Here is a 19174-nt window from a genome sequence, read left to right on the forward strand (position 1 = left end):
CTGCGACAAATCAATTAATTCGACGCCTGCACTCGCGAACATCGAGAGACGCGATATGGATCTACATACGTGACAAGACGATCGACCGTCGCTCAATTCCGACACTCTCGTTCGCTGGATGAGATTCACACACGATCTTCCTTCTTCTTTAATCACAATGGCACCTGTCTCCTTTCGTCGCGGCGTCGCCAATACGGCCTATGGCCGGAGCCGGAAGATTCACGATCGATCGACGGTTAGAGAAGGCGAGAAACGCGGAGCGGCCTGAACATAGCTCCGAATTCGCACCAATACCGCCGCCCGCCGCGCGCCCGCGCCTATATACAGTGAATAGGAAAAATTTGAAAAGAGTGGGGGGAAGGGTATACGTCCCGTCGAGCGTCTCGCCGGTGCGAGGGGTGGGGAGCGGGGCGCTGGGCGCGAGGCTTCCAGGAATCCAGGAAAGCCGGGTGTCCAAAAAACGTAAACAACTCCGGCGATATAAACGGCCAGGGTATACTTACCAGCGACTGCAGAGCGACGGCTCGCGAGCGACGCGAACTTTTTAACTCCCACATTCGATCTTTCCCTACGAAATAATAGATAAATCGTTTTTCGGTTTACGACGACGACTTCGACGAGTGCGATGAACGGGAATGCGAAACTTGTGATTCACGCGCGGCTAATTTCAAATAATGCCGCTCTCGCGTGATTGTAAACGCAAAATTCATACGCGGTGTCTTTTAACATTACGCAAAAATGAGTTAATCCGTTTTGAAAAAATAACTAAACTCCAAAGCGTTATTTCAATAACCCAGCCGCATACGTATATAACTCATTTTTCGATCTTGCGTGTTTAGTCGTTTTCGTGTAATATCGCTCGTATTCAATGAAGCCGGCGCGGGCGCCGCGGGCGCCGCTCGCCGCGTGAACGTTTCACGAACGTACCCCTCCCCTCTCCTTCCGATAATTAACGGCTATATTCATGCCGACGCGTAGCGAGAAGGTTCGACGACGAGTTGCGGCCGCCACGCACTTCTCGCAGTTCTCGCGTCTTTTTATCCGCCGGATGTGAATCTCGCGTGTGAACGTGGGTCGGGATAGTGACGATTCGAGTGACGGGCGATCGTCTCGAGTGCACGGATGCCGCGATGGTCCGCGCGATCGCGATTAACGCGTCTCGCGACGTTCGAAGGCGGCGGCAACACAATCTACCTGTTCAATCATTGCATATGGCGAATCTCGGAGGTACTCCTGGTTCGACGATACGCAAGTAAGTCGCCACTCGCTTCTTTCTATTTGTCGAAAACAAACCTCGCGTATATAAATAAACGGATCGGAGTGCTGTGCTTTTTGGTCGAGTGATAGACGGTTATTATTTTCGATTATTTCGCCCGGCTTTTCTGAAAGTGACGTTCTCGCCCCCGCTCCCCGCGCTCTTCCCTTTTCGTGTATACGTGTCGCGCCTGCTCCGCGTTTCTCACGTCTGTTTGCTGATCGAGAAAAAGTTTCGCGCGCGGACGAGTGTCCGGAGTATCCGGAGTCGTCGGGATCGATGGGTGATCGTCTCGATGCGTATGCAAATCCATGCAATCGCGTCCTATCGCGTCACCGCACGGATTTCTCGAAAGTTTCGATTTCGCGGGAATTACGCGGGGGAACAATATATCCTTCGCCGCAATCGCCGCATAGCAGCGTGAAATTAGGCTGGCGTGACGTCACACGGCATTATAACGGTCAGTTCGGTTCGAGCGATAGACGCAGTTGTTCGCGTCGTTACCTGCCGACTCGAAACGTGCCGCGCGAGTAACAATAAAGACAGCTTTGCCTACGCTGCTATGTAAAATATATTTGATTCCATGTATTATATTGAAGAACGAACTATTAGAAAAGTATACCAATAAAATAATAATGTATATAATTGCTTGCTCTATCATCATTCGAAAGAATAGGTTGCGTGAAATATTAGAAATTGATAAAACGTTAAATAATAATCACATAATAATTACGGAAACGTATTTTGATACTTGTCGGGGTATATCAAAGCAAACAAGGCCACACGCTAAAGAGTAATATTTCATTTGTCATACGCGACAAATTTTTTAAGCGTATTGATTGGCTAGATAGAAAATTTCTTGAGACTCGAGAACTTTTCGTCACTCTGAAATATTATTTTATTACTCTTTACTCTGAATATACTAGATACTTTATATAATATAATTTTGAAATATATTCGGTGTCTTGCATTTTACATTTACTTTTTCAAAGGTGATATTGCACATTCGCAATATAATTAATATCTAATTATAACAATCTCGATTTTTTGATGACACATAATCTATATTGTATCGTCCATATTATGTTACATATGTAATTACACAATAATCTTCCGATAATCTGATAATAGGAAATATTAATTCATTAATTGAATAATTTAATAATAATAACGTTTGCAGTAATTTTCTATTTTCTTCTTTGTAAAAAAAAGATAAAGTACGAAAATCTTGAAGAAGTTCTGCAAGCAGTATTTCTTACGAGCGAAAATATGTATACTGCGATTGACGACTCACGTATCGGGGTAAAGGCTATTTATTAAAATAAATATTTCACGCAACCTATTCTTTCGAATGGTGATAAAAGCAATTATATAAATTATATTTTATTGGCGTACTTTTCTAACAGTTATTTCTTTAATAATACATAGAGTCAAATATATTTTACATAGCGCCTTGAATGTCTTATCAATTTAAACGTAATTTTGTTTATTATTTAAAAGTGCGGAGTAATGCGCTGCTAATTGTCGGATAGGATAATAAAATGGTATCGACATAAAAGATGCCGATAATCATTTTCGAATTATTAAGGAAACGTTATAGGTGCGCTTAAACGGATCGATTTCGATTTAAGCAACGTCACGCTGTTTAATTGGGAAATAAATAATAGTAATCGAGATTCCGTATTTTAATATTTCTCAACCGTGTAACAAAGGGTACATTTGAGCCGGAAGCAACTATAGCCGAGCGATTAAATGTGATATAGGCTGGATCCGGAATTAAGAATCAATCATATTCCATCACGGGCTAGCTGCTTTGCCTGCTCGAACGCGCCTATAAATTAAATGCTAGCAATTAATGAAAAGCCTTCATCTCTAATTTGCGAGATAATTATAAGTATCGAACGGATCGTAACTTCGTGCGACTATATACTCTTTTTTTTTTCACGTAATTCTTTCTGTCGCAGTAGTATAAGAAAGTGCGCATCGCATCTGATTAACAGTTCTGCAAAATGCTGCGTAATCGTCATATTCCGATAATTAGTACGTGCGCGATCGTAATTAATTGTATTTCCGCGAGTGAGAGTGTCGTGTGAGTGTAACAGAGAAATCTGAGAGGAGGAAGGATGTCCGGGAGGTATATATCAAGCGACGGCGGAGCAACCATGAAGTAAATAATTTATTATTTGTGATGTTATTCGATACTTGCGAGATTAATTATTTACAACTAATTTATGCGTTTAACAATTATTTTCTTCAAATATATACATTAATTTTGACGTGGCTAGAATGTGGATTTATTTGCTCTTAATATTTCTTATTAAATAATTTCGCTGCTGCGTGTCATAATTGGGAAACACCGATTTTATTTCAGTTTGAAGTATACTTAATGAATTTGTAAAAATCTATAGATGTATATTGGATGCTCAGAAAGGTGTTCGAGTTACAACACACACACATATTATAAGAATAAAATTATTGAAAGACTGAGAAACAGTAAATTTGTACATTGCATCGTTGAGTTTCGTGCTCACAAATAAAGAATGTACGTGTCTCTCGAGATATAAAATTTTATTTTCAATTAAATTCAAGTATACTTTTTTATACAAGGTTTATGTAATGACTATAAATATGGATGTTACTCATTTCTCCATTTCATTTATTTTCCATTTTAATTATTTCCTCAGGAATTTCCTCAAAATCTGTTTGTTACTTGGTTTGTTATTGTATATTTTTATGTTTTTATTTGTTTGGAATAGAATCAATACATTCACGCAGCGTCTGATTTTTACAAATTTTTTATCACTTCCTACTGTTGTTTTCTATAAAATTGGAAACAACGATATGAATAATTATAACTAATGGGTTGTAACAATTAATGATGTGTAGAAAAGAATTCTTTGTATAAGTTATATACAAACTGAACGAAAAAGCTTTATTACTCTATAAATTAATCGTAATCATGATGGAATTTTGGTTAAATAAATTGTTAAGAATATTTAATCTATCTACACAAATTTATGAACGCCAGCACTGTTCAGGATAACTCATAAATTGTGACTGAAGCTCACAGTATCGATTTTATACAATCAGCGTAATCAGTTAATAATGAATAATTGAAATTCAAGCACTATTGAAATCACAATTGTTATTGCGGTCGCACCGAAAGTGACATTATAAATCAATTTTCTGCTTACAGGGTATTGATATGTAAGCTAAAAATACCTATCCTATATAGATTATTTTAACGATTAACGTGCGGTTCTGCGATTGATTTATTTACATTAGTTAATTAGCAATTAACAGTTAATTAACCATTAATCTGTCGACTCGCCTTTTGTCCGATATCGATTTTTTTTGCTTTTTTTTTATTTTACTTGATATATAGTTTTTCCAATAATAGCACCGTGTTATAAATTTCAGAAGAAGCTAAAGATGTATTACACTTTCTAGATTGGAATAGAGTGAACTTGTAAAAAGTTATCTTTCTCGGAAAGAATAACAAGTATTAAGCTTTTGCGAGGGGACGCTTGGTTCTTTTTCGCGCAAAATAGTTGTCATATGTTGTCGCGACGGTAAAAAGAATCAATTAGACCGAACCTAGAAACGAGCGAAGTCAATATACCTCGAGCATTCCAAGTACTGATATTTACAGCGTAATTAACGATTTAACCGACACGGATTGTCACGGGGTTTACTGGGAGACCCCGTTTGCGAGTGTGTTTCTCGTACGCGCGGGAAGTAAAGCGAGTGTTCCGTAAATTTCTTACGATAGCATTTCCGTGACTTATTACCGCAGCAGGCGAGAAGCGTTAGTGGTGCCGCGTCGACTAATGGCGCCATGTGGCGGAATGTGGCTAGAAAATAAGAAGGCATAAGTAAGAAAACGTTACAAATCCACCCCACGGTATTGGACGCTGTATCGGCCATAACGTTAAACGACAATATAGGACCGGCGCCCTTCGTCATGCGAAAGTCCGAAACGGCCTTACCCCCATTAAATGTACTTATATAAGATACTAGCCGGTGGGCAGCGAACCTCGCATCAATCACGATAATAGGACAATAAATATCTGACCGGCAGGCGACTGCCCGGCTAAGATCAAAAGTGCAGTAGCTTGCAATTTCTGCCCGATTTCCTGCCGATATTCGCTCGCAATAATTCAACCTTCACATCTGTAATATGTAATCGCTCCCCTATCGCGGTCTAAGCCTCGCATTAAAGTGTCACCCTGATCCATTCCCTTTCTCCCCCTCGGTATCGAAGTACGCAATATTCTGTGCAACAGTTCGATAGTTTGCAGGCAAGATTTGTCGCTTCCTAGCATAGCTTGCTACGTAGGCTGCAAAAGGCAAAACGGATCTCACACTTGCCCAGTCAGAAAATTCCTCGATTTTGTTTACGCGACGAAGGCGATAAAAAATTCCGATTTTCCTCGCGTCACCTCCATGCACTCGTGAATACAGGAATGTCTTTTTAGCGGATCATAGCAGCAGGATTATTTGAAATTGTTGTGAGAATTAAATTAAGTAAGAATAAACGACAGAATAATTAACTATTAGATTTTTGTTGCTGATTAAAATTATATTTTATTATCAGTGAATGTGATGTAAATTTTAATTTATTCTATTTTACTGCTACTTGTTATCATATTAATTGCACGTTTTACTTCTATCGATTTTTTCTCTTGCATTTTCGTGCATTTTATTATTGTTTAAATGAAAAGCACATCAAATTTGATATATTTTATTTATTTTTTAAAATTATATTAGTTACGTAAAGATATTTAGGTAAAGATCTTTAATTTAAATTATTAAACATTAATATTGTATGTATAATTTCCAATATTAAATTAAAATTTGGAAACACTTTGTAAAAGCATTATCGTCTTTTTGCGTCTATTTTTTTATTTGTGTGTGAACAAATATCTTAAGAAAAATCAATTAAAAATATAACCTTTAGACGAGTAAATTTACAAAATAGTGCAGACTCGAGGCTGCTTGATGGGACACGAGGTATCGATATAGTCGTCATTTCGCGCGGCAGTTAGAATACTAGGTCGACCTCGTTTTGCGATCGGTTTATTCAAAACGGAAGTTTAGATATACGCCTAGAGTAATACGAAAGTGGCGTATCGGATGGAAACTTCACCTTTTAATATATAAATATGGCAAGAGGCAGGGTTCAGCATAAGGCGCGTGTGCATTAACTGTTCAAAACTACGACATGTAAACTTGCTTTTTTTCCCTATAAACCATAAAACAACGGGCTCTGGACCGGTAGACGACCTCGCAACCCGCTAACTATTAAAAGTTGCAAATTGCTGCAGACACACTGCGGGGCCCCGTAGTGTTCGTGTACTGGCCGTCTTGGGCACTCGCGCGCGTTCGTCCTATCCTAACTTACTTACTTACCAGACTTACTCGTTTCCTTATACTTATATAGTCACTCGTTTACTTACTTATTCCCCGCTTCGTATTCCTTATCCTTTGCACTTTTCCGCGCTGCGCTTTTCCCCCGTTAACATTACTTGTTCTTGTCACACTTGTTCTTATACGCCCACACACATTATACTTTTTTCTTTCTGAAACAACTAATCTAGCAGAAAATCTCTAGAAATGTGATTAAACGTTAAGTATATTAAAATAATGAAATAGCAGAGCAGATATTATTTTTTATTATATTTGTTAGAATTTGAATGTGTATATATACTGTGTATACGGTGCAAACTACTATCTCCTGTCATTCATTCCATAACTAACGAAGCTATCAGCCGGGTAGAGATAATTTATATTCAGAATTGCTATATAATGGACAATAACGCAGATTATTTAACTTCTGTACACACACCAGTATTCAATATACTATCCGGCAAACTATTTGCTACGGTTAGTTTACCGTTTAGTTGTGGCGTCCCAATGTCGCTTCCAAATATATTTTGTAAAATAGTTTACGATACGCGGCTGGCTGATAATCGTACAAAGCACCGCGTGGGCGTAAATGCTTTATCAAGCGGGACGGAATATTTTGCCTCTGTTCGCACATTTCGCTATAATTCGGTTCAATTATCATTCGATTATATCGATTTTCGAGGTATGTATTTAGCATCGGCGTTCAAATGCGGGTCCGCAAAATTACGAAAAATATGTCCGCGCGGAGACGCAAATCCCACGAACAGTTAAATCAAAAGCGTTATCAAAATCGAATACCAATTTACATTAATTTCTTTAGCATATGTATTGTAAAATGTACGTGCGAATATCTAATATAATAAAGAATTTTTGCTACTTCACTTTACAACAGAATTTCTTCGCTTTATTACTTATTACTTATTACAAATTGTTAATTTTACATTCGACTATATTGTGTCAGCTTTATAATGAAATGTTAATGCCACTTTTAAAAATTACTGGCAGAAACTCAATAAATTTATCATTATAATCAACATATCCGCGTTTTCATGTTAAAATATATTTTTAATGCGATATATTTCGTACATTGCAATTTTATACAGGATATTTTATGTTGTTATCTCAGTTAAAAGCAGTAAGAAAAAAATACATTGAAAAAATCTGGTACGAGTTTCGCTGAATATAATTCAACTTGAAAAATATTAAAAGCACGTAAACAGAAAGTTGTCGTTTGGTTGTACGGTCTTTATTAAAATAACCGTCTTTCTAATTGCTTCGTCTTAAAGCGCTTTTTTATCTCAGCCTATGCGCCCAGTTTCATAAACCCTCATAATCCAAGAGAGTTAAATACCGTACCTGCCAGAGACTGCACGAACGACGCCGAGGGTCGACGTCGACTATCCCGACGGCCAAGAAAATGAAAAGTAACGATTCAATATCAACGCTACGCGGGTTGCGTGTAGCGAATTAACACGTACTGATACGGCTGGTGTGTCGTCCATGTTGGTGACACCATTCTTCCATTAACCCTGTCTACATTTTCTGCGTATCGTGCGCGTGACTTTTATTATTCGCGTGCTTCTATCTGCGTAACATTTTACTATTTCCTGCTTATATCATGCTCGTGAAATCTATCACGCCATTAATTGCCAATATAGGATTACGCAAAAGGAACGAAATCGCTGATGAATGCATTAAATTGATTTTAGTTTGATTAAAATTATATTTAAATTAAACATAAGAGTACGCATTGTTAAGAAAAATGTGTCGATGAATTCAACACATGTTTTTATATAGAAGTTTTCCAGAGGGCTTATTAATTGCCAATATTATATTTTATAAGAGACGTTGGTATTGCACATCCGCGCTGTCTACAAAAAAAACAATACATTGTCGATAAAATCGATAGACTTCTATCATTCGTGGCGTACTCTCTAATTAAAGAGATTTTTGACAAAAGAAGATATTAAATCAATAATGGGCGATATACGCGTATAATAGTTTTAAGTTATTTTTCTAAACTAACTTGGCTCTTTGCAAACGCTCCGTACGTTGCGAAATTCAATACAGCAGAACTTATTCCGCGGCTTGCTCGTCGTAGTTCCGTCGCTTTTACGTATTTTCATTTTTTTTCCTGGACCGCGATCGATTCCACCGAAATGACTTTTACTATCTATCGAATATCTGCGACGCTACGAGCGGGTACACGGTGATGCATAAAGAATCCAGTTTACGGCGTCTGTTAGGACTCGACGATACCCGACACGTCCCATTTCCGCCACCCGACGTCTTCTCCAAAGTGAAACCACTTCCTCGCTGCCGGAATCTGCAGATCCGATTTAGAAGTAATGTGATCGATTCTCCTAAGTTTGTCGAAGAAATTTCGGTAGCTCTAAAAGTCAATAGCAACGCAGAATGTGGATTTATAAAAACAGTTTACGAGTAAGAAAATGACTAGCTATATAATAGCTTCAATAAATTATATTTAATCTCGACTTATAATTCATATTTGTATTCATTATTGCTGATACATGATTATTAAATTAGCTATCAATCTAACCGCTTTATAATTAAATATCTTTTTCTACAATTATGATCTCAATCAAACTTAATTAGTGTAGGAAATAATATTGTTTTCTATACTATGATATATATATTCATATACATCGATTTTTTTACGTTTTGTATATTGTACTAGATTAAAGATTATTCGAATAGATTAAAGAATATTACAGTAGAACTTATCAAATGTTGATATTAAGTTTAACCTTTTGTAGAAAGAGTTGTCTTTGTTTTATAAAAGTTAAAAATTATATGCCGACGTAATTGGAGAAAACAATTTGGCGCGTTTTAAGATTGCCTGTATAATATCAATATTTTTTAAGCTTGCTGAAAATTGTGTCTCTTCACGTAGAATTAAACGCATTCTTTCTTTTTTAAATGTTTCAGGAGATGAAAGTTAACTGGGCGACGTCGCCGGGTAACCAACCAAAACAGGACACGAGCAGTGAGTATGCCCACAGTTTTCAGATTTTCGTCTTTACACGAAAAATATTTTTAGCACCGTGCGTTTTGCCTTTGATCCTATACTTGCTCGACTTGTTGGACTCGCATACTAATTGGTCCGAGCAGAGAATTACTCTAAAAGAGAATTTTTTAAAGCTGTTTTGTCGCAAATTAAAATGCATTTTGGGTTGATTACGACATATATTATGCAAAAAATGTTAGGTAAAAATATTGTTAAAAAATGTTAGGAAAATTTTATTAAACAATATCGACAATAATACGTAAAGTAGCAAAGAGGTCAAAGAAGTTCAATCTAACATTTCCACATTAATCTAATATTTATAACATTAATGAAATCTAGCAATATTAATAAAGCAATAATATCTTGTTTACAAAATTTGTGCTAGAAATTTGTTATTATTTAATTGTAATTAAACGGAATATTATACCGTTTATTTATCATTATTGCGATATTAGTGCAATATACTTTTGTGTGCATTTTTAACATATGTTATCTATCAAAATACACGTAAGTAAAATATACTTTATGAAATATGTATACTTATATTTATATCGTTAATTTATTATTTTTATAATGCTTGTGTGACACATATATAATAATTGATTTTACAAATCAATTATTTCTTAAACGCTATGATAAAAGTATAACTCGCAGCTTTTTAATAATAAAGTATATAGACTGGAAGTTTAAAAAAAACTACAAATATATTAATTACAATAATTAGATTATATTTTCAAAAATATAAAAAAGCTTGTTTATTTTATTTTATTATTATTCCAATTTTTATTCTCTGTTTAAATATCGATTTAAATACTAATTTTGCAAAAAAACTTTACATATATTATGATGTATGGAACGTGTTATACCTATATCTGCAAAAAACCATTATATGTTCTCTTTTAATGATTATTTTACAAAACCCATTATTGTAGAATAAAGATTAAATTAATTTACCGGCTAAAATAAAATAATTCAATACCAGTGACATTAAATTAATATTCTATTTAAAAAAATGTATTTATCAATTGTTAATAATATCATTTTACTTTGATTCCACACAACCATAATTACTCGTGTTTAATCGAATGAAATATTAATCGAATGTTTAATGACGACGAATGTTTGAGACTTTTGTTACCAGTATATATACATTGGCAATGAAAACCTCTGTGTAGAAATGTTAATGTACGGTAATACAATTTCTCGTAGAAAAAATTCGAATCGTGCGTGAATACAAATGGCTTCACTAAAAATGCTTTGTTCTTTTTACTATATATTTATGACAACGTGTTGCAGTATTTTTACGTAAAATAATTAATTTTTTATAAAATATTAATATAGTTATAACATAATGCTTAAGTAATTAAAATAAAAGTATGCTTTTAAAAAACATCTACTATATATTTATGCATGATAGAAATCAATTCCAAGAATTGTCACAATCCGACAAAAACTATTATAGTTTCTACATTCGATTCAACGCGTCGGAAATAAATTTCCCAACAGCATCTCGCAATGTATATAGTTTTCATCGTTTACATCCCAGTTTTCTTATTGTCGAAAAACGAAATTGTATTCCTGGAACATTATTACCTTACAATACATAACGAACGTAAATTAATCAATGCTGAAAAATAATTATCTATCGTGATGAAGGATAATTGCAATTTTATTTCTGGATTGGACAAAAAATGCTATAATGTACTTTATTTATTCCAATGTAAAATAAATTAAAAATATCTCACATAAAAAAATTATCATACGTATAAAAATCTTATTTGTATAAGCATAGTACCGCGACATATTTTTTTACAAGTTTCATCGCGGATTTTGAAGTGCACAGTTATAATTTTATCGTAATCATATATAATTTATTATTTCAACGTTTGTGTACGTAGATAAAGCATAGGATAATCAGTGAAATGGGACTTGGTGTAATACAGTTTCATGTATTTCTATAACTTCTACGCGTAAGGCTGTCCGGTACAGCGGTAGTTCGGGATTAAGCGTACGTCCCTTGTGATAATCTCTTTTGCTTCCTGTGTCTGGGATCCCCAGAGAATCAGCCATAAACCATGAAACCCGTCATAACTACTTTCTTCCCACGATCTCTGTACGCTCGTGCGCATAAGGAAGGTTGATATAAATGCAGATTATGTGATGCAAACTGGACGAATTAGAAAAGATTTTTCGATTTTTTTTTCTTTTTACAAAAACATCATATTGTCTCTTACGTTTGCGAGATGACAAGCATGACGTGGACTCACGTATTTGAGAGTTACATTACAATTGATTTGCAACAATGCGTGAACGATACGGAATGATGAGTGAAATTCACTAACTACATCTCGAAATCTGTCGACATCGACTTTTGCGCGCGGACCGGGCAATCTGAAATAATTTAACAAGCGCGCATGACGGCTAAATAAATATCACAGGAAGATTCCTCCCGCCATTACGTGCTCGTTACACGTGTGAAAAGATGCGCGGTCGCGTCTCTGTGGATATGCCCTATTATATATGTACCGGCAGGCGGTCGTACGCGTGTGCGTGCTTGAAATTCAGTGAGGGCGGCAGCAATATTTAACTCAGTCTGAAATTCCTCTTTTTATGGACTTGTAAAACCGTGACAGGCACATGGGACCCGATCCTGGCTTCTCCTGCTCCCTCCCGTCCTTCGTTCCTGTCGTTTTGCCCGCCACCCCTTGTTGCTATACCTGCATCCCCCTCGCTCTCGAGCCCGAGACTCGCTCACACCCGCTGACGCGGTTAGATATAGCAGTCTCGTATCTCTTTTGTCGTCCTCTTTTCCATCGCCGGCCGACAGTCTGCTATACCTACCTACCTACCTACCTACGATCACCTCCTCCACTCCTTCCCTCCCCTTCTTCACTTCTCTTTTTCCTTCGGCGCGGCGTCGCTATCCACCCACGCGTACCTACCGGAGCACTCTCCTCGCTCGAAGCACTATTTCTCCTTGGCGACAAATGCAAAACTAAAACGTATTCTTCTCTCCTTTATTCTCTCTGTAAATATGCCGGTATAGCTGCCAGCATGGCCAGAGTTTTCCCTTCGCTTTTGTTTCCTACCGCCTCTCCCTCTCCGTCGCCGCGTCGCCGTGCGTCGTCTGCCTTCGCCATCCTCTTCACGATCATATATGTATATAGCATTCGGCGAATAGATACAGGGAGAGGTGTTATGCGGCTGCAACTGGAACGACGGGTTGTTTTACTTTTCCGCGAGAGATTGCTAGTAAACTCCACCGCCGATGCACCTGCGCACATTTTGCGGCTCTGACTCTTATACGTCGCGCTTCCGTGTAAAAGTACGTTGGTCCACGAGACTGTAATAAAATAGGAGAGAAATCTTAATACGTGTTAATTTTTGCTTTCTCTAAGGAAATAGCTATTGAGGAACGTTGTGTCTTTGCAACTGCATCATGTATGAATTATTCTATTTTATAGTTTTTCTATTCATTTATGTTATAGATATAAAACAATACCGTATGACTGTTTTAGAATTTTTATATATACATATATTAGATTATCTTAAAATTTTTATATTAGAAAAAAATATATTTTTTATTTCTAACGCGTTAATTAAGGTTTCAGAAATTTTAGTATACTTCAAAATTTACGTAGAATTAAACATAGTCTCTCAAGTTTCACATAAAGCTAGAAAATCGTGCTATTTATATTGAAGAAGAATTTGTAACTAATAAAGTATAAACCGAGTTAAACTAAAATTGTGAAAACTCTTTGCTAGATTGAAGCACGTTTGTACTTCATATCGGGAAACTTCAAGTATTTATTTTGCAGCTGAGTGTCAGAGATAGCAGTATTCGTGACGGATCGAAACGATATATGAATGTTTGCGGAATGTCTCTACGCGATGGCAGATTGTATTAGTCTCAGGTCAGTACCAGCTGGTGTGGACTGTGACTTTAAGACCGGTCGTTTATGCGAGTGTCATAATACGCAGTCGTGGGATCTAACGCGACGTATATTCCGCAAAGATGAAAATATAGCGGCTGAAGATGGCCGGCATGGAAGCGAAACAAACGGCGATAGTACGAGCGGCGAATTGCGATAAAATATTTTGGACTTTCATGCGTCTTGTAATATATTTATCGTAGAAAACAGCCGTGCCTGTAAGTATAGCAGAGCTTCATAATTTTTACTTAAAACAAATAGCAGTTATCTGCGGACTTTAAGGAGCAAAAGATCTTCATACTTTTAAGGAAAAATTATGAACTCCAGTCTCTTACTTATATGTGCGATTTTACGATACACAGATAAATATATGCATATGCGTCAATACGTATATTCTCGAAGGGATATTTCGGCTTTGCTGAAATTAGCGTATTCCCGAAACTTAAAGCGACAACATTTGCAATATGATTTGCATAATTGCTATTTGTGTAATTGCAATTTCAATTATCTCAATCGCTATGCAGATTTGCCTATAATCCCTTACAGTGATAGTGACCCCGATATTATAGATCAATTTCACCCGAACCCCTTTACCTAATAGCGACATGCAATCTCCGCGCCCACATCCGTTGTAGCTACAAATAGATACCGACTCGTCGCTGGATATATAAAAGGAGGAAGTTCGGAAAAGAGAAAAATTCCTTGTTCCACTTTTCTTCTTTGATCGTTGTCTGGAAAGGTAGTACTTGGAGAAGGCGCAGAGAAAAAGGAACGGTAAAGAAAAAGCGGGGGAGGGGGAGAGAAGAATAAACAAAGAAAGAGGATTGTGGCAAAAAGCTTTGAATTGGGTTTGGCTAGCTGACTGTGTAATCGTGCATCGTTTTTCCTGCATTATGAATTGCGTCAGGGGATAATCGCGCTAGTATTTACGAGGCTTTTCCACACAAAGGAGTTACACCTTGAGTTCCGCTTCTCTATTCTGTTTATCTGCGGCAAGAAGCGTTTACGGTTAAACCATAAGCCGCGTGTCTTTGCCATTTACCTGCATTATTGCCGTTATTGCAAACTCTATTTCTCACGTCCTCCTTTTGCATGTCTATTCGCTTACGCCTTAGTATTTTGCATTTCCACGATGGCATCATATACCTCTTTTACATCGGGCTGCGTTTCTGCAATTTGTATTTTACGATCCGCAAATTAATAATTGCATCGATTTTCCAATCCGGATATAAATCTGATTCAGTTGCCAATTTATCCTTGCGCTAGTTCGATTGATAGATTACGAAAATATTCTTTAATACGCTCGAATAGAACTTCGAGAGAAAAAATTCTTAATTTACTAAAAAATTACGATTTACGATTAGTGCGAGGTCAATTGATATCAATTAAATTATAACGGATTACTGAGGTTGCTCATTTACATATGCGTTCTGCGAACACAAGTATTCTAATATACATACATTCATGAGGAATCCGTGTTTAACTGGCGACACGATGCAGATCAACGGACCGAGAAAATAGGATGAGCCGCGGGAGACAAGTGCATCATGCATTCTCTTTGTTCACGCTGTAGCATCAAAGCTTACATTCAAATACACTTGTACATGCATACAACATACGCATAAATATATACACGTGCCTCTGCGTGCCACCCCCGCCCATTCCGAATCTTGTGGTGTAACGACGCTTCGTGGTGCATCGTGTGGCGAAAGCCCTGCCGTTGGCATTTGTGGGCAGTTCACGGCCGATGGGAGAATCGGTAAACCACGATGTGGTATCACATCGAGATCGAATCTTGCGCCAGCCTCCATACATGAGCTAATAAGTACGAGGAATAGGTTCCGGGATCCGAAAACACAAAACCGATAATAAAGACAATAAAGAGCCGATAGGAGCAGCTAAAAACAAAATATTTGAAACAAACATATAGAAGATACCTCGGAAGATACATATTTTTTTATTTTATTTGAGGGACTTCCATCAATTATTTTGCTCTTGTTATCAAAAATTGAAAAAAAAATTTGAAAAAAAAATTTTAATATTTAACAATAATGGAAATCTCAAGGCAGTTAATTATTATTTGTATTTAAAACATTCTGTTGATGGAAGGATGTAAGCATTAAAGGACACATGCAAAAAGAAGCTGCTGTAAACTCATTTTATTAAATCTTCTCTTCACGAGACTATTTATTCATAACTTCCCGTCATAAAGCGCTAAATAATACTACTATATATTAGATTTTCGCCCATCAGAGTAAAAGGGTTAATTAATGAAATACAAGAAATATGAAACCTCCATCATGATAAAAAAGTGTACATACGTATATGTGTATGTATATATACATGTATCACATTCTCTGTGCAATGCCGTCCAGATACCAGCCAATGTTTACCGCATGGGGAAACGGAGTACTGTCGCTTTGTCGTAAAAGCGCAGACACTCACATCCAACATGCGCGCTGCTCGGTGTATAATCACAGATGCATGGAAAAGCTTACCGCATTCCGCACGTTTGGATGTAATTACCGGGATGCAAAAACAAACATGAGGAATTATTATATTTCGCTTCCGGGCGACTGCGTCCCGAAAACAATCAGACCCGCTCACAATTTCTAGTCTGCGACCGTTACAAAGGAAGTTCGAGCGAGGAAAATTCGTTATTTTTCGCTCTCGACCCAAGCTTTAAGGATTATTTTCACGTACGCCCATCGGCGTTCCGTTGATGGAAGGATACGCGCTTTAATCAAGTTAATGTAGCCACGCGCCCTACCCCAACCCTTCACTTTGCACTGCCGCCTGTACGTATCAACCTATACCTGCACACGTGTACCGTAGGATGACTTTTATGCGAGGTACACACTTTGGAAACGGTGCCACCGTGTGCCAACCGGAAGTTCGAACTACTTACCGCTCGCTTTCTACGAGCACGTTTCTCGCAGATTGGTTCGAAGAAAAATGTTGGGCCAATTTTGAAGTCATTTTTTCAGCGCTGGCAAACGAAGCAGGGGCTATCCTGTCGCGCTTTTGATGTCAAAAAAACACAACGATTCGTTGTGCGTATTTTAACAAATATTATCAGACGTAAAGGGTGACGCGCCGCATGACCCGAACGTTTGTCACGATGTGTAATCCGAATTTCGGCCAAATCGCTTACTCGTACGCAATGACAGTCGGACAATAAATCTCTGGTCGTGACGCGTGTTCTCGATGGTAAAGATGTGGTAATGTATGAAGGACCATCTTTCTTGATTTCGACGAAATACTAGCTGTGCGCTGCAAAATATTTGTTTTACGTAACGTAATATATGAGTGATTGACATGTGTTGCTCACCAAATAGCCATAACCAATGATTTCGACGTCGTGCGATATATTATTATGAATCTGTGTACATTACTTTCTAATCACTATTTCTATTCACATTATTGTCAGCATGACTTTTCCCCAATGAAGAATTAAAGGCTTTGAGAAAAAGCTATTATATAATTTTTGAAAAAAAAGTATATACTTTTTGAACGCCGCTTATAAAGAGAATTATGCGTAAACGTGCTGAAACAATAACTAGATACAAAATACAACAAACGTCAAGTATGTCAATAACTCGCCATCGTTAAAAGCACGCGCCGCATGAACAATCGATTCGTTTGAATTTCGCGTATATAGTTTTCAAAACGTCAATGCTGGATACTATAAAAAAGAGATTGCGTAACGTATTTGTGGTTGTTACGTGCGTTACACGCATAGCGATACGCCGGGAATCGCCCTTTTGGCATAAAACCGGACATGGTTTTCTGCGAGAAACGCGCAACGCGATTTGTGAACGGTTGAAAATAGACGCGCGCGAGGCTCGTCCAGTGACCGGACATTACTATGCTAAGAGTTCCCTTAGGAGAGTAATAAGGGTTTGTCGTTCGCCATTGTTTCGCGACCAGCGCACGATCGCCGAACAACAGTGCAATATTCGATAGTGAGAATCACTGCAATCCTCTGGGTACGATAATTCAAGTACCGTGAATAAGGTGGCCCCTCTTCGGTCGAATGTACCACCATTTATGCTACACAACCGCCGTTTTCACCGCGACCCTTTCTATGCACACCGCAGAGGAAGATATGTCTTACACAATCCACAATTTAGCACTCCTCCCACTCGCTAAATATACTACAAATTGGAATTGGCCAATGGAAACATAAACTATGAAAACTATGTTCAAACAAACAATTTTTAATTTTACGATTTATTTATTACTTTATTACTTTATTGTTTTTTATTTTACATCAAATAATACATAACGACATGCATGCATTTATAATAAATTTTGATACAAAAAACAGTTATCAATTCGTAAAAATATAACAATTTTTTACGTAAACATATATATATATGTATATACATATATACATACGAGTTTATGTAAAAAATTATTTATCGTAACTTTACGAATTAATAATTGTCTACTCTAAATCAAAATTAATTATGAAGTGTGTATGCACGATTAATTAAACGTTCTAAATGAGGGCAAGTGATAATATGCGAGACTATCAAACTGATCTTGAATTAACGACAAGGTGAGGAGGCCAAGAAGCACGTAAGCTTTATTGAGAGAAACTGCGAAGCAATTTACGGGAAGGTGTTCGCGCGTAAGAGTACGGCGATCACAATGTGAAATACGGCGCTAACGAAGAAATGAATCACGTCGGTGTATATCTACCCTTATACCAGATAGCCGGGCAAATAATTTTAAAATGCAAAATTCACCTAGGGAAGTCTTATCCGTAGACGAGGGAAAATTATTTTGTCGTGACACATGCCGGGGGAAAACAGAAAGGGAAAGGGGACAAGGGTAAAAGAGCCTGTGAACGATATGAAAAACAGAGTTTATGGGCGGTTATAAAGATTACGTCGCGACGAAAACCCCGTCGTGCATGTACTTGCTTTTTCTTGGACATTCTCTTAAAGCCTAACGTCTTTTTGCAGCCAACAATAGCTATTAGTGTTATTACATCTGGTATATACCAAGAAACTGATAGGCACCTCAATCGTCAGTATTACACACATATATTAGTCGATTACTTATATGTAAAACAATTATACCGTTAATTATAACGAGCGGCACAAAATTACTCGATGCCAGATTCATATTTACTTCATATGTATAAGGAATTCTTAATTAAATAGAAATGTAATTAATGTTTGTTATCTGCTCATTACGATAGAAATATTTAATAACTTGTAAAATGAGAAACGAATGGTTATTCTCGGGTAAAATGCTTCGCGCTGCATGGAAATGAGCGGAAATTTCCAGATATGTCATGATTGTGAGAAACATTCTTCGTGGTATTCTGATATGTGAGTTGCGATATGTAAAGTTAAAGAAACGATAATCTTTTTTTTTCGCTACATGAATATGAATTGCGCAATATGCATACGCACTTAATATGTTACGGAGAGCTTAATTACTATCAACTTTACTCACGACAGTCTACCTAAAGAAAAAGTTGTATATCATTTTACCCAGCAAATTTGTGGAAGAAAAACGAAGTTCCGTGTACAA

General features: G+C 37.1%; 3 protein-coding genes across 10 annotated transcripts in view; 1 reads left to right on the plus strand and 2 right to left on the minus strand.

Moving 5' to 3' along the window:
• LOC143895897 (uncharacterized) overlaps positions 1-251 on the minus strand; it is a 250285-nt gene extending 250034 nt beyond the window's left edge. For both annotated transcript variants that reach the window (XR_013256491.1, XM_077403361.1), the window contains exon 1: positions 70-251. The gene's annotated coding sequence lies outside the window, so the exon portion shown is untranslated. The remainder of the gene's footprint in view (positions 1-69) is intronic.
• LOC143895895 (nucleolysin TIAR) overlaps positions 1-19174 on the plus strand; it is a 529366-nt gene that overhangs the window by 293273 nt on the left and 216919 nt on the right. For all 7 annotated transcript variants that reach the window (XM_077403351.1, XM_077403356.1, XM_077403354.1 and 4 more), the window contains one exon: positions 9614-9671. In XM_077403351.1, the coding sequence (XP_077259477.1) occupies positions 9614-9671 (58 nt within the window). The remainder of the gene's footprint in view (positions 1-9613; positions 9672-19174) is intronic.
• LOC143895883 (uncharacterized) overlaps positions 10683-19174 on the minus strand; it is a 32255-nt gene continuing 23763 nt past the window's right edge. Inside the window, exon 4 of the mRNA XM_077403325.1 lies at positions 10683-13035. Coding sequence (XP_077259451.1) covers positions 12993-13035 — 43 coding nt within the window. The 3' untranslated portion in view covers positions 10683-12992. The remainder of the gene's footprint in view (positions 13036-19174) is intronic.

Source organism: Temnothorax americanus, unplaced genomic scaffold (assembly GCF_048541705.1).
Source record: "Temnothorax americanus isolate GAGA-0224 unplaced genomic scaffold, ASM4854170v1 Scaffold17, whole genome shotgun sequence".
Lineage (NCBI taxonomy): Eukaryota > Metazoa > Arthropoda > Insecta > Hymenoptera > Formicidae > Temnothorax > Temnothorax americanus.